Here is a 16036-nt window from a genome sequence, read left to right as displayed (position 1 = left end):
TCCTTATATGTGACATCCTAAATAGGCTTTGCTCGGATTATGTGTAAAGATATTGTAGTTTTTTCGAGAGCCATTACCCAAGCCAGGGGTTCCACTCCACTGTCAATCTGACATGTTTTTTCTGTCACAGTGAGAGTCTTACAGTCTTACCAGCTTTTTACCCTTTTGATTTCCCTAACTCCCAGGTTATTAGGATGCGAGGGAAACTTGAATTGAACCCAAAATCACAATCAGATTGACAGGGGTGAGTGTTTTTCACTGTCCTCGAGCAGGAAAACTGTCTTAACTGTAAGCAGCCTGCCTGAAACACAATGAGGCTCTGGTCCAGTCGCTCCTGGAGAGTCTGTTCTGTTCTGGCACACCCTCTCATATAGCAGATTACTGCTGCCAAATCTACCCTGATTCCAGTTTCACACTCTCAACATATCACCGCTGTAGCCTACTTCTCAAAACGCAGTCAGATTGGACACAATGTACACACTAGCCCCATGAGTCCTTTACTGGCAACATCGTGCAGCATTCATTCGATGTTTAAACAACTTCTGCTCTCACTTGATTGGTTTTAACAGTGGGAGTCATCAGCTAAATAACAGACAAGTGGCAGTTTATGTGGGGAAAATAGATGAAAATCTTTGTGTTGTCTTCTACATGTTGGTAACATTCTGTCACTGTATTAATGATGGAGCACTGAACTGAAGTATTCATCTGATTTACTTTTGGAACATTTTGTCAAGTTTGGACATGAGGTATAAATCTTATAACAAACTGAATGGCAACATTTTTTTTATGTTAAACACGGTTTGATGAATGATGAATGGCAATGTTCATCAGCGCATTGAATGAAGTAGTTAGACAAACAGGGCTAACTGTGACTCACCTAAATATTGAATATGCAATTTAACTGCTATCAAAATATCATTATTCTATTAAGATACTCATTTAGTTCGTTGTATCAGACAGGTGAAATGAACCAAGACTAAATACATTAGAAATCTATAATGTCTGTTGGGCGAAATGCCAACTAAAACCACAATCTGCAATCCCTGCATGTCACGTTCTGCGATCAATAGTTCTGTTTGGACAAACTCACATGACCATCTCAGTCTCACTGCTTTACATAATTGAAAGAGAAAAATCAATGTTTCTTGACGTCTCCTGTTGTCTTCTTTAAATGGGTGAGTCTAGATGTCTACTGGCAGTTACTGAGAGAATGCAGCGTTACATTTTCATACTTGACTGCTCAATACTTGTATTTACCTTAGTTCACCCTAGTTGAAGACTTATAGAAATCACTCCCACTGAACATTTTAGGCTCAGTGAAGGGGCTAATTCCACCATCGTGGAGCTGGATTAAACATGAATCTCTGACAAGTCTAGCACTATCGCAGAATGAATCATTCAGCAGGATGTGGCGTCTTCAGCAGGATGTCATCGGCGTGAGCTGTGAAAGTACTGCCAAATAATATGCTAATAAATATACGTTAGCAAGGTTAAAGGAAGAAAAAAGTTGACTGAAAGTGGCGACGTGCTTTAAATATGAAGCATAAAGGGAGCAGGTGAAAATGGTCCTTTTCTGACGGTTTAATTACCCAAAAGTAATATCATCTTCCAACGCTTCCGCACATTTATGGAGATTCACTCTCCAATGTATTGACTATTGTGTTTAAAATGGATCCTTTAACTTTGTAATTTTGTGCTCTCCAACCATGTACAGTACCAGTCTAAAGTTTGGACACACCTACTCATTCAAGGCTTTTTCTTTATTTTGACTATTTTCTACATTGTAGAATAATAGTGAAGCCATTAAAACTATGAAATAACACATATGGAATCATGTAGTAACCAAAAAAAGTGTTAAACAAATCCAAATATATTTTATAGTAGCCACCCTTTAAAGTAGCCACCCTTTGCCTTGATAAAAGCTTTGCATTCTCTCAACCAGCTTCATGAGGTAGTCACCTGGAATGCATTTCAATTAACAAGTGTGCCTTGTTAAAAGTACATTTGTTGAATTTCTTTCCTTCTTAATGCATTTGAGCCAATCTGTTGTGTTGTGACAAGGTAGGGGTGGTATACAGAAGATAGCACTATTTGGTAAAAGACCAAGTCCATATTATGGCAAGAACAGCACAAATAAGCAAAGAGAAACGACAGTCCATTATTACTTCAAGGTCAGTCAATACGGAACGTTTCAAGAACTTTGAAAGTTTCTTCAAGCACATTCGCAAAAACCATCAAGTGCTAGGATAAAACTGGCTCTCATGAGGACCGCCACAGGAAAGGAAGACCCAGTTATCTCTGCTGCAGAGGATAAGGGTTCCCGAGTGGCACAGAGTCTAAGGCACTGCATCTCAGTGCTAGAGGCATCGTTACATACCCTGGTTTGATCCCGGGCTGTATCACAACCGGCGGCGCCCAGCATTATCCAGGTTAAGGGAGGGTTTGGCCGGGGTAGGCCATCATTGTAAAATAAGAATTTGTTTTTAACTGACTTGCCTAGTTAAATAAAGGTTAAATTAAAAAATATATATATATAAGTTAATTAGAATTACCAGCCTCAGAAATTGCAGCCCAAATAAATGCTTCACAGAGTTCAAGTAACAGACACATCTCAACATCAACTGTTCACAGGAGACAGCTAGAATCAGTCCTTCATGGTTGAATTGCTGCAAAGATACCATTACTAAAGGACACCAATAATAAGAAGAGACTTGCTTGGGCCAAGAAACACGAGCAATTGGACATTAGAACGGTGGAAATCTGTCCTTTGGTCTGATGCATTCTGCAGCGACACGCCATCCCATCTGGTTTGTGCTTAGTGGGACTATAATTTGTTTTCAACAGGACAATGACCTAACACACCTCCAGGCTGTGTAAGGGCTATTTGACCAAGAAGGAGAGTGATGGAGTGCTGCATCGGATGACCTGGCCTCCACAATCACCCGACCTCAACCCAATTGAGATGGTTTGGGAAGCTGGTTGAGAAGCTGGTTGAGAGAATGCGTGCGCAAAGCTGTCATCAAGGCAAAGCGTGGCTACTTTGAAGAATCTAAATATAACAAATATTTTGATTTGTTTAACACTTTTTACGGTTATTACATGATTCCATGTGTTATTTCATAGTGTTGATGTCTTCACTATAATTGTACAATGTAGAAAATAGTCAAAATAAAGAAAAACCCTTGAATGAGTAGGTGTGTCCAAACTTTTGACTGGTACTGTATATAGATTTTTAGCCTAGTGATATATTGACTGGTACTTACACTCTTTCCTGGTATTGTAAGTTAAGCATTCACTAAACATGTGTTCCCTTTGCAGGGGTTTAGCTTACCATTCAAATTCCTAAGGATATACAGTACTGGTAAAGACATATATGTACTATATATGTAAATCTATGGCTTTGCTGGTATGCTCTCCCACACTCCCCCTCATTCTACCTTGCAGCTTGGTCTTGGGGATCTTGCCGCAGGGCTTGGTGGCGCTCACTATGTTAGGACAGGTGGCATCCATGAGAGCGCGTTTCAGCACCCCTGTCCGGTTCTTTTTCCCCGTCGCCATGTCACACTCTCCCCAGGCCTGGAAGTCATACTTGCATTCACCTACAGAGAGATGGTTACAACAGACATACATGTACAATACAAAACACACATTTTACAGGATTGTTACAGACATACCTACTGTTTATACACTACCGTTCAAAAGCTTGGGGTCACTTAGAAATGTCCTTGTTTTTTAAAGAAAAGTACATTTTTTGTCCATTAAAATAACATGAATAATTGGGATCGGTGTCCCTTCCACGGGAGGGTTGAGCTAACGTAGGCTAATGCGATTAGCATGAGGTTGTAAGTAACAAGAACATTTCCCAGGACATAGACATATCTGATATTGGCAGAAAGCTAAAATTCTTGTTAATCTAACTGCACTGTCCAATTTACAGTAGCTATTACAGTGAAATAATGCCATGCTATTGTTTGAGGAAAGTGCACAATTTTGAACATGAAAAGTTAATAATGAACAAATTAGGCACATTTGGGCAGTCTTGATACAAAATGTTGAGCAGAAATGCAATGGTTCATTGGAATAGGGTCTAAAACATTGCACATACACTGATGCCATCTCGTGGCCAAAATCTAAATTGCACCTGGGCTGGAATAATACATTATGGCCTTTCTCTTGCATTTCAAAGATGATGGTACAAAGAAAATACAAAAGAACGGTTGTTTTTTTCTTTGTATTGTCTTTACCAGATCTATTGTGTTATATTCTACTACATTCCTTTCACATTTCCATAAACTTCAACGTTTTTCCTTTCAAATGGTACCAAGAATATGCATATCCTTGCTTCAGGGCCTGAGCTACAGGCAGCTAGTTTTGGGTATGTCATTTTAGGCAAAAATTGAAAAAAAGGGGCTAATCCTTGATCAGAAATACAGTGTAGACATTGTTCATGTTTTAAATCACTATTGTAGCTGTAAATGGCAGATTTTTTATGGAATATCTACATAGGCATACAGAGGCCCATTATCATCAACCATCACTCCTGTGTTCCAATGGCAGGTTGTGTTAGCTAATCCGAGTTTATCATTTTAAATGGCTAATTGATCATTAGAAAACCCTTTTGCAATTATGTTAGCACAGCTGAAAACTGTTGTGCTGATTAAAGAAGTAATAAAACTGGCCTTCTTTAGACTAGTTGACTATCTGGAGCATCAGCATTTGTGGGTTCGATTACAGGCTCAAAATGGCCAGAAACAAATAACTTTCTTCTGAAACTCGTCAGTCTATTCTTGTTCTGAGAAATGAAGGCTTACATGTGAGAAATTGCCAAGAAACTGAAAATCTCATACAACGCTGTGTACGACTCCCTTCACAGAACAGCTCAAACTGGCTCTACCACCTAGCTAATGTTAGAGTTAGCCACTTAGCCACCTAGTTAACATTCACAACGAATTAGAATTCGTAACATATCATACGTATTGCAGATTTGTAATATATTATATGAATTGCAATTCATAACATATCATACGAATTGTAATTTGTAACATATCATACAAAATGGATGGACAGCCACAAATTAATATCATTCCAGCCCAGGTGCATATCATACTAATTTGAGTGTCCCAGATTTGTAATTTCTATGTTACGTTTACCCCTAAGTCCAGGTTGCTTGTATTATGGTGATTGTAGCACCCAGAAGACATCCCATAGGTTTAATACAGCTGATCAAGCAGAAAATTAAATGTAATTACATTTTTCGGCCTAGAATCAGCAATTAAGACCTGGACCCTCAAGCTCAGAGAGCTGCTGTTCTGGAACATCCTTTCTTTTACTGGAAAAGGTCCTTTTTTTCATAAAATGTCTGATTAATTTTAGTTTTATCCATTAAATAATCTGATCTTCTCCTCAAAAACACCAGAACGGTAATATTTGCAAAAATATTTACATTCCAACTATTCTCAGCCCCAGGACTTTCTTTATCAACCACCAACTATTAGCCAGTGTATGGACTTCCCTGCCAAGACCGGATTGTCTCCTTTATGCTCCATTTTGCCCAGTTTCTCCACTCTGAAGATTCCATCTGTCTTTCCCATACACAGACAGTCTGGCATTCTCTGCCTTTCAAAGAGGGCCTCCACTCTCTCACTTTATCTTTTATTCTCTTTATGGAAGGAAAACGTTTAAGCAGTCTACAGGTTGGATTTCATTAAGGATCTTATTTTACATTATAGTCAGTCCTCCTTAAACTCCTCCCCCAAGGATGCAGGGCTGCTCCAGGAAAGGATAGCCATGCCCCGTTCTTGTGTGTAAGAATGTGTCTGCATTCGTGTGTGTGTGTGCGTGTTTGTGTGTCTGTTTGTGTGACTGTCATCCCTCCATCCCTCTCTCCCTTCCTTTTGTTGGACTCTGGCGTAGCTCCCTCTTGGCTGTGACACTCGTTTCCCTACTCCTCTCAGATAAAAGCTTGGGCCGCTGTCACCTGGCTCTGAAATCCCAGGGCACTCGGCTGAGGGGAGCGGAGGGGGGGATGAGGAGGGGTTGACAGGACCATTGTTCTGGGAATTCTACAGGGATCTTCAAAACAGAGTGCTCTAAAAGCGTGTGCCTCTGTACCTATAATTTGGCAGTGAACACATGTAGCATATGGGCATGTGTGAACCTTACTCCTCAGCCTGAAGTGTCCCCACTTGCGCCAGAGAATAGCTAGCTTTTCATGTGGCGCTGACTGGTAAGACACTTCAGGTGGGTGGTCACGTGTGCTAGCAAAGCAGAGATCTTGGGTTCAAGCCTGAGTGTGAGCTGAATCAGGAGTAAGTGGTGCTCTATAAGCAAGTAGGGAAAGTAGCAGGTAGCCCATGCTCTGTTTGGAGATGACACACATCTCTGCTGTATACACCCAGGCTGTAATTTCCTGAACCAGGCCATCATTCTCTGGGGATGTCCATTCACTGAATTGGAAGCAAAACTGAAATCCTACTCCATTGAGTAGCAGAATGTTTTCCCCTTTAATGGACATGGACACACAACAAAAAATATCAATAAAAGCATGACATGTTCGTGCTGTATTGTAAATGTGTTTTGAGTCCGCGCCCCATGACCACACACCCACCTCCAAACTGCTTCTTCCAGTTACAGGGGATCTTGCAGCGCTGGGTCTTGATGGTCTGCTTGCAGTCGGTGCCAGTGCGTGTGCCCTCCCTGGTGCCCAGGCCGCAGTCACCCTCATTGGCCACGCACACACTCCACTGCCACTCCCCACAGTCCGACTTACGCTCCTTCTTCCCTGCAGGATCGCACACACACACACACACACACACCAACCTATTACAGCAGTCATGTCTGGGACATAATTATGTGGGCTGTAATTAGGCCAGGCTAGAGGTACACTACCACCGTGAAAGGTCAAAGTATTCAAATATATAAAGCACCGAGATATGCATCTGTCATTGTGAGTCTGCAGTGTGCCCCCCTGCTTAAAGTGTATTATACACAAATCTGACCTGATTTGAGATTTACATCAAATTACCATTCATACCTTGTAGCAGGTACTGTAATAGGAGATCCCTCTCCATCCACATATCATCTGTCTGTCTGACTGCTACCAATCTGCTGGTGTTTCTCACCTTGTTTCTCAGCTTTCCCCCCCTCGCCTGCTGTCACTGTGAGGACCAGGAGGGCCATGACGGCCAGAAGCGTCCAGTGCTGCTGTCCTGTCATGCTAGGAGAGAGGGAGAACAGACACAGAGGAATAACAAGTACAGCAACATATGTAACTCTGTGGGAGACATTCCATCGAAGGCCTCCCCTTCACCACCCTCTCATTTCTTCAGATGAAGGGGCAGACCTGACAAAAAAACACAGCATGCCCCTACTTACACGTATGGTTCACAATTACAGGTGAAGGCAAGCTCAGGCTCTTTGTGGAATAAACGGTTGTTATTTGCCACAATGTGCTGCTGTGTGCTGCACTGTGCTTGTGTCTACAGACGTGTATGATGACATGGGGAAATTATAGGCTGTCAGACAATGATACAGATGATTTGGAAATAGAAATAAACCTTTTTTGCATGTTCTTTATGAATAGACTAACTGTTTCCCCTCCAGACGCTCTCCGGCCTCCCAGCGGCCCAATAAAGAGAAGCACCGCTCTAATCGCGGGTGCTGCTGTGCTAGGGAACTCTGGGTGGTGGAATTAGCGCATTCATTCCCTCTTTTCACTTTCCCCCTGTTTATTTTGGAGATACCCTAAAACCCACAGAAGGGGAATCAGCGTGAGATTTAAGCAATTACCGAGCGTCTTGGATGCCAAAATGCTCCACTGTGTCCAAATTACTGCAAAAGGTACAGCCTGGCGGGGAAATCATTTACATTCGGCAATTTTAATTAATCATGAGCTGACATGGCTCTTACCGCCGCCCTGGTGCACTTGGCCCTATATTTTTAGTCCTCTCCAGTTTGAGACTGCAGAAGTTGATGCACCCCACGTCTATCAGCGATGTAGGCAACGTGATAATCAATTTAAAAAGACGCCATTCAAACTCTCTCCTTCATTTTATTATTAGCCATTGTTAATAGAACGTTCACTGGTTGAATTCACGTCTGCTCTCAGTGCATCTATATTTAATGAGTCTACTCTGAGTTTTAACTCATCTGAACCCTTACAATACAGGGCTTGAACCCCCAACAGTGGAAGCATACGGCATACCCACATTAATTGAGAGGCAGAATAACATTTGATTTGATTTGAGGACCCCTTTAGACAGACTGTTTTCTTGCCAGAAGCAGTTTTGTGTCAGTCAAACTGCTCAGTCAATGTTCCATTCCTCTCTCTACTCCGAGAAAAATCTTGTTAGTCCAACAGCTTTGATCGTTTCTAAAAAATAGACAACCTGCGAAGTCTAAAGTGTTTTCTGAGAAATTCCCCAATCATACTCCAGGTTTGCAACCAACCCATTTTGGAAGCTACGACATTGTGACATCTCAAAGGAGAAGTCTGTCCCTTTAATGATTCATAAGCAGTCTGCTGATGAGTTACAGTCCAGGAGTAGTTGAGGAGGGCTACAGGTTAAAGGGGGATATCAACCTCCTGCAGCGTTCAGTACAATATGTTCAGACAGCATAGTATGCTGAGGGGTAGACTACAGTGTTCCACTCATTGCAATGGAATCAAGTGTTCCTCCTTTCACTCACTGGTGCTGTGCATTAAATATTTACACCAAATCCCTTTCTGTCTCTCAGAGAATGACAACACTTTCCATAATGGATGAATGGATTGATTCAGTACACTTGACTTTTAGATGCTACATATGCATCTCCATTGTAAACGTTTACACAAAAAATAAAGATGTTTTTATTTCCACATACACCAGATAGGTGCAGTGAAATGTGTTGTTTTACAGGGTCAGCCATAGTAGTACAGTGCCCCTGGACCAAATTAGGCTTAAATGCCTTGCTCAAGGGCACATCGAATTTCTACCTTGTTGGCTCGGATATTCAAACCAGCAACCTTTTGGTTACTGGCCCAACACTTTTGGTTACTGGCCCCACTACTGCAGAGCCCAATCGATAATACCTGAGTTCTCAGATGCTGTACACACCATGCATACTGTACCATACCCAGGATATCGTATGATATTTAACTTGTATTTGGGGATAAAGTTACGATTTTTTGCAGCCCTGAACCCCGTGAAAAGTAATGTGGGTTTGACTTCCTAAGGTGCTACTTCACCCGCATTGGCCCATAGTGAGATCCAAACTGAGGTAAATAATCTGACAGACTAACAGCCAGGAAACATTGAGCCAGAAGAAAAAAAGATCAACGTACCGTTGATTCTTGAATCAAACCCTGTTCTGTCCACTGTTTTTTCTCACTATCCCTCCCAACACCCATAGATCATTTCAAATAGTGGGATTCATATCTTCTCATGTCACAACCAGACACTCTATAACAGTGGGATTTATATCTCCTCATAGCACAACCAGACACTCTATAACAGTGGGATTTATATCTCCTCATATCACAACCAGACACCCTATAACAGTGGGATTTATATCTCCTCATATCACAACCAGACACCCTATAACAGTGGGATTTATATCTTCTCATGTCACAACCAGACACCCTATAACAGTGGGATTTATATCTCCTCATATCACAACCAGACACCCTATAACAGTGGGATTTATATCTCCTCATATCACAACCAGACACTCTATAACAGTGGGATTTATATCTTCTCATATCACAACCAGACACCCTATAACAGTGGGATTTATATCTTCTCATATCACAACCAGACACTCTATAACAGTGGGATTTATATCTCCTCATATCACAACCAGACACCCTATAACAGTGGGATTTATATCTTCTCATATCACAACCAGACACCCTATAACAGTGGGATTTATATCTTCTCATATCACAACCAGACACCCTATAACAGTGGGGTTTATATCTTCTCATATCACAACCAGACACCCTATAACAGTGGGGTTTATATCTTCTCATATCACAACCAGACACCCTATAACAGTGGGATTTATATCTTCTCATATCACAACCAGACACCCTATAACAGTGGGATTTATATCTTCTCATATCACAACCAGACACCCTATAACAGTGGGATTTATATCTCCTCATATCACAACCAGACACTCTATAACAGTGGGGTTTATATCTTCTCATATCACAACCAGACACCCTATAACAGTGGGATTTATATCTTCTCATATCACAACCAGACACCCTATAACAGTGGGATTTATATCTTCTCATATCACAACCAGACACCCTATAACAGTGGGATTTATATCTCCTCATATCACAACCAGACACTCTATAACAGTGGGATTTATATATTCTCATATCACAACCAGACACCCTATAACAGTGGGGTTTATATCTTCTCATATCACAACCAGACACCCTATAACAGTGGGATTTATATATTCTCATATCACAACCAGACACCCTATAACAGTGGGATTTATATCTTCTCATATCACAACCAGACACCCTATAACAGTGGGATTTATATCTCCTCATATCACAACCAGACACTCTATAACAGTGGGATTTATATCTTCTCATATCACAACCAGACACCCTATAACAGTGGGATTTATATCTCCTCATATCACAACCAGACACCCTATAACAGTGGGATTTATATCTTCTCATATCACAACCAGACACCCTATAACAGTGGGATTTATATCTTCTCATATCACAACCAGACACCCTATAACAGTGGGATTTAAAGTTGGGGTGATGAAACTCCAGCTGGGTGCCAAAATGGTCCATTTTTATAGATATTTTTTTAATAAATGTTTTATTTACCAAACAAATAAGAGTACAGATTATTGTACTGGACAATATACAAACGTTTTTGATAAAGATTATTTGAAAAATACAATTTTATTGAGTGAATATATTCGTGACTATTGTCCAATGTCCTCTGTCACATAAGCTAAAGTCTTGCCTGATTATGTATGTCCAGATGTTGATTAACACCTGTTTATTATGAAAAGCACATTTATTGACTCTTATTGATGTGGGGATATTTATCATGTGGAATATATTACCTGAATGTGTTTGTACCTTTTTCATACCTTTATTGAAGTTGACTGTCAATTAGGTAATTGGTAGGGTTTGTGATGCATTCTGGGTAATAGGTATTGCTACAAGAAGCTTATAATTTCTTTGCTTGTTAGACAAGACATCCAGGTAACAGGTTGGCTTGCTGCCGGTTAGTGCTGAGCGATTAACCAACATATCTGTTATTGTCAGTTTTTTAAACAACTAATTGACCAACATCAGTTCTATTTCATTCAGTTTTTTCTGTGAGCTCAATAGTCAAATTGCATAGTATCTCTATAGATGAATCAGATCCAGCCTGAACTGTGCAATATAGTAGGGAGTTGTAGTTTCCAGTAGGCCAATATTCTACATAGTTTAGCGTGTAAAACATGGTAATTAACTACAATGACCATAATCTAATTGTCCGGTCTGTGATTCCAAAGACAGTACAGTATGAAACGATGTATGTTTCTTTATGCCTGCTACGGAGGAGACAAGAATGCGGTATCGTGAGGGGATATAGAGAGCAGCTGTTGCTTGGCCCGGTATCTCTACCTGAAAATACATGATCAAAGTAATTGATAGTTGGTATTCAGCAGTCATAAAAGCATGCATTATTTACTTTGAAGAACTACAAAATAGTGATTTTTGTCAGACAGCATAGGCAGCAGCTCTATAGAGATTAGATTATGACTTGGAATGAATTAAGAAAGTAATCAAACAAAACAAATGTAATATACACAAGAATTGAATTATTTTATTAAAGCAAAGTAATGTGAATAAATGATGGTTAATAAGTGATAAGCAGTAATGGGCAGTCACTACCATCATGGGACTTGTATTCATTGTTTTATTCTGTGTTGTTACAGCATTCAACACAAAGAATCGAAACCGAAATAAAAAACCTTTCATTTTTAATGTAACCGAAACCAAACCGACCTCAAAAAGCACTATGGCTCAGCACTACTGCCAGGTTTACAGGCATGACTGAAGCCTGTGTTCTCTTTGGTTAGAGATTTATTTGATTCCAGTCTGTAGATCTGCGTTGTTACAAAAACAAAATCCAAATGCATGGCCAACTTCACAGTATTTATTGGTTAATTTTCATTTAACCTGTCTCTGCCTTGTCGGTTCCCCTCTTCCCACTGGGATTCTCTGCCTCTAACCCTTTTACAGGGGCTGAGTCACTGACTTACTGGTGTTCTTCCATGCCGTCCATGGGAGGGGTGCGTCACTTGAGTAGGTTGAGCCACTGACGTGGTCTTCCTGTCTGGGTTGGCGCCCCCCCCCCTTGGGTTGTGCCGTGGCGGACATCTTTGTGGGCTATACTCGGCCTTGTCTTCGGACGGTAAGTTGGTGGTTGTAGATATCCCTCTAGTGGTGTGGGGGCTGTGCTTTGGCAAAGTGGGTGGGGTTATATCCTGCCTGTTTGGCCCTGTCCGGGGGTATCATCGGATGGGGCCACAGTGTCTTCTGATCCCTCCTGTCTCAGCCTCCAGTATTTATGCTGCAGTAGTTTATGTGTCGGGGGGCTAGGGTCAGTCTGTTACATCTGGAGTATTCTCTTGTCTTATCCGGTGTCCTGTGTGAATGTAAATATGCTCTCTCTAATTCTCTCTTTCTTTCTTTCTTTCTCTCGGAGGACCTGAGCCCTAGGACTACCTGGCATGATGACTCCTTGCTGTCCCCAGTCCACCTGGCCATGCTGCTGCTCCAGTTTCAACTGTTCTGCCTGCGGCTACGGAACCCTGACCTGTTCACCGGACGTGCTTGTTGCACCCTCGACAATTACTATGATTATTATTATTTGACCATGCTGGTCATTTACGAACATTTTAACATCTTGACCATGTTCTGTTATAATATCCACCCGGCACAGCCAGAAGAGGACTGGCCACCCCTCATAGCCTGGTTCCTCTCTAGGTTTCTTCCTAGGTTTTTGGCCTTTCTCAGGAGTTTTTCCTAGGGAGTTTTTCCCAGCCACCGTGCTTCTTTCACATGCATTGCTTGCTGTTTGGGGTTTTAGGCTGGGTTTCTGTACAGCACTTTGAGATTTCAGCTGATGTACGAAGGGCTATATAAATAAATTTGATTTGATTTGATTTGATTTGATTTCAATGAGAATTGAAGGTTATTTGTTGATGTAAAAAATGTAAATGTACAGCTTTTAAGGTTGTCATTAGATTTGGGGTGGGGTCGCGAGAAATTATTGTGAAAAAAAGTAAGGTCCCCAGAAATTCTGGTGGGAAAAAAGTGGGGTGCAAGCTGAAAAAGTTTGAACACCACTGGAAGTCAAATGAGAAGGCCTAATACGATGAGTCATCACTCCTATCTGTCACAATGAAGTGGGATTCTTTCCTGTGGCGCAGCGGGGAAGATCACAGTGGAGTGCTGGGTAGGCGTGTGAGGCCCAACCCCAACCAGTCCATTAGAGGAGAACGACACCAAGCAGGCGGGTGCACCTCAGTCCTCCTCAGCCCTCGACAGAAACACTGTGGCAGACACAGTCATGAGCCAGGCAGAATTAGTCCTATCAAACACTCCATTTCCCCATTGATCTGTGAACAGCGGTGGCGGTGCTCAGCGAGGGAAGCAATGGAGGATAGCTAGCTAGACACTGGGCCTGAAATCGATGGACCATCAATGAATCTCCAAGCGCTCCAGGGCTATGCACAAAAGGCTGTGCCACTCAGAGGCCAAGACGGGTCCTGGAGCTCACCACAAACTCCTTCACCTCCATTCCCGCTCCACTCCCTCTCTCATTGATACTGCTTCAATAGTTAAAGCCTCTATTCATATTACCTATTCATACTATCTATTCATATTATCTATTCATACTATCTATTCATATTATCTGATCATACTATCTATTCATATTATCTGATCCTTTCAGTAGCATTTGAACCAAAGGAACGGAGGCAATAAAGTTTTTAGTTTTAGCCGTGGAAGAAAAGAGCCGTTAAAATGAATAGATGAAAAGACAGTAGAAAGAGAAACGACTGGGGGTATTAGCTTTCTAAAGTTACCTGCAAAATATTGGACCACAGTCATCCTCCAAAGAACGAAATGTACACTTCAACTTTTTTTCATGTTTTAATATTTTGAACGGAATAGATGACATGGTAATCCAACCATTACAACTCTACTGGTATGATAGAGGGAAATATCCGAACAAATGAGGGGGATTTATGCACTAGCATGCTGTGGTAAGTAGCCATACATAAATAAAACATGCATTGAATTCTATCCTCCTGAAGGCTCAGAGGCAAATCCCCATTTTCTTAAACCAGCAAGAATTAAATTATACATTGATCGTATTTAGAGATAAGTGTAGCCTTTCAAAGCAGGTTAGGTTCAAATAAACTTTCCGCTGTTCATCTAACCTCAGCGTGCTCACAGATTACGAAAACAAATAGGCCTAAACAAACTTGTGAACAGGGAGTAGTAACTCCCTCCCTTCCCTGTCCTATGCCTAGTATTGTTGTTGCAAAATGTAATGCGTACATGACAATATTCTGTTTTCTTAGTGAGAAGGTGACCTACAATAACGGTGTAACGGTGTTTATGTAAGCTAGAGAGATGGCTACCAAAGCCACTAAACCAGGGTGTAAAACCTAGTTCTGGAAATGACATTTGTCAGATTACAGAGTCCTGTAACTGGCTGGTCTCTGGCGGGTTTAAATACTCCTTAAGACTTCATTGTGATATCTTATTACTTAGCAATATGAAAGGTACAACAACCACTCATGCCTGGTACAGGGCTAGGAGAGGGTCAGGAGTCTTTCCTGACTTTGTGAGAAACCTTATTAAGATCAGGTCATCACATCACTCTCGATGAGGTGACCCCTAGTTTAAAACGTGATGCCAGACTATCTCAAGAGATCATGATTCACTTGTTGGTTTAGCAATTACTTTCTGTTAACTCTTATTGAAAGGGAAAATTAAGTTTTAGTATTTTTTTATTTGTCCTAGGGGAAAGTAGCATCAATATACACCTTTGAGATGTTTTAGTTATATTTTAGAGAAGCAGAAATATGCTTCATCCAGACACACAATACATTAAATTGATATATTTCTTGTTGAGTGTTTGCCTGTTTGTGTTTCATCATCACACCTTAGGAGACATTTCTAAACAGATGAAAAACATCTTGACTACAGAGTGCAGTGAAAGACTGGTTGCAAACACAGCCACGAGGTATACAGTATGACCTGAACAACAGTATGACCTGAACAACAGTATGACCTGAACAACAGTATGACCTGAACAACGGTATGACCTGAACAACGGTATGACCTGAACAACGGTATGACCTGAACAACAGTATGACCTGAACAACGGTATGACCTGAACAACGGTATGACCTGAACAACAGTATGACCTGAACAACAGTATGACCTGAACAACAGTATGACCTGAACAACAATATGACCTGAACAACAATATGACCTGAACAACGGTATGACCTGAACAACAGTATGACCTGAACAACAGTATGGCCTGAACAACAGTATGACCGGAACAACAGTATGACCTGAACAACAGTATGACCTGAACAACAGTATGACCTGAACAACAGTATGACCGGAACAACAGTATGACCTGAACAACAGTATGACCTGAACAACAATATGACCTGAACAACAGTATGACCTGAACAACAGTATGACCTGAACAACAGTATGACCTGAACAACAATATGACCTGAACAACAGTATGAACAACAGTATAACCTGAACAACAGTATGACCTGAACAACAGTATGATCTGAACAACAATATGACCTAAACAACAGTATGACCTGAACAACAGTATGAACAACAGTATGACCTGAACAACAGTATGACCTGAACAACAGTATGACCTGAACAACAATATGACCTGAACAACAGTATGAACAACAGTATGACCTGAACAACAGTATGACCTGAACAACAGTATGATCTGAACAACAG

General features: G+C 41.1%; 1 protein-coding gene across 2 annotated transcripts in view; it reads right to left on the bottom strand.

Annotated features, from left to right (window-relative positions):
• LOC115180601 (pleiotrophin-A) overlaps nt 1-16036 on the bottom strand; it is a 41769-nt gene that overhangs the window by 3886 nt on the left and 21847 nt on the right. For both annotated transcript variants that reach the window (XM_029742817.1, XM_029742816.1), the window contains exons 2-4: nt 7122-7216; nt 6608-6781; nt 3438-3599 (exon numbers count right to left, since the gene is read on the bottom strand). In XM_029742817.1, coding sequence (XP_029598677.1) covers nt 3438-3599; nt 6608-6781; nt 7122-7215 — 430 coding nt within the window. In that variant the 5' untranslated portion in view covers nt 7216. The remainder of the gene's footprint in view (nt 1-3437; nt 3600-6607; nt 6782-7121; nt 7217-16036) is intronic.

This window comes from Salmo trutta, chromosome 40 (genome assembly GCF_901001165.1).
Source record: "Salmo trutta chromosome 40, fSalTru1.1, whole genome shotgun sequence".
In the NCBI taxonomy this organism is placed as follows: Eukaryota; Metazoa; Chordata; class Actinopteri; order Salmoniformes; family Salmonidae; genus Salmo; species Salmo trutta.
The sequence above is the reverse complement of the archived record's forward strand: the minus strand, read 5'-3'. Positions and strand labels throughout refer to the sequence as shown.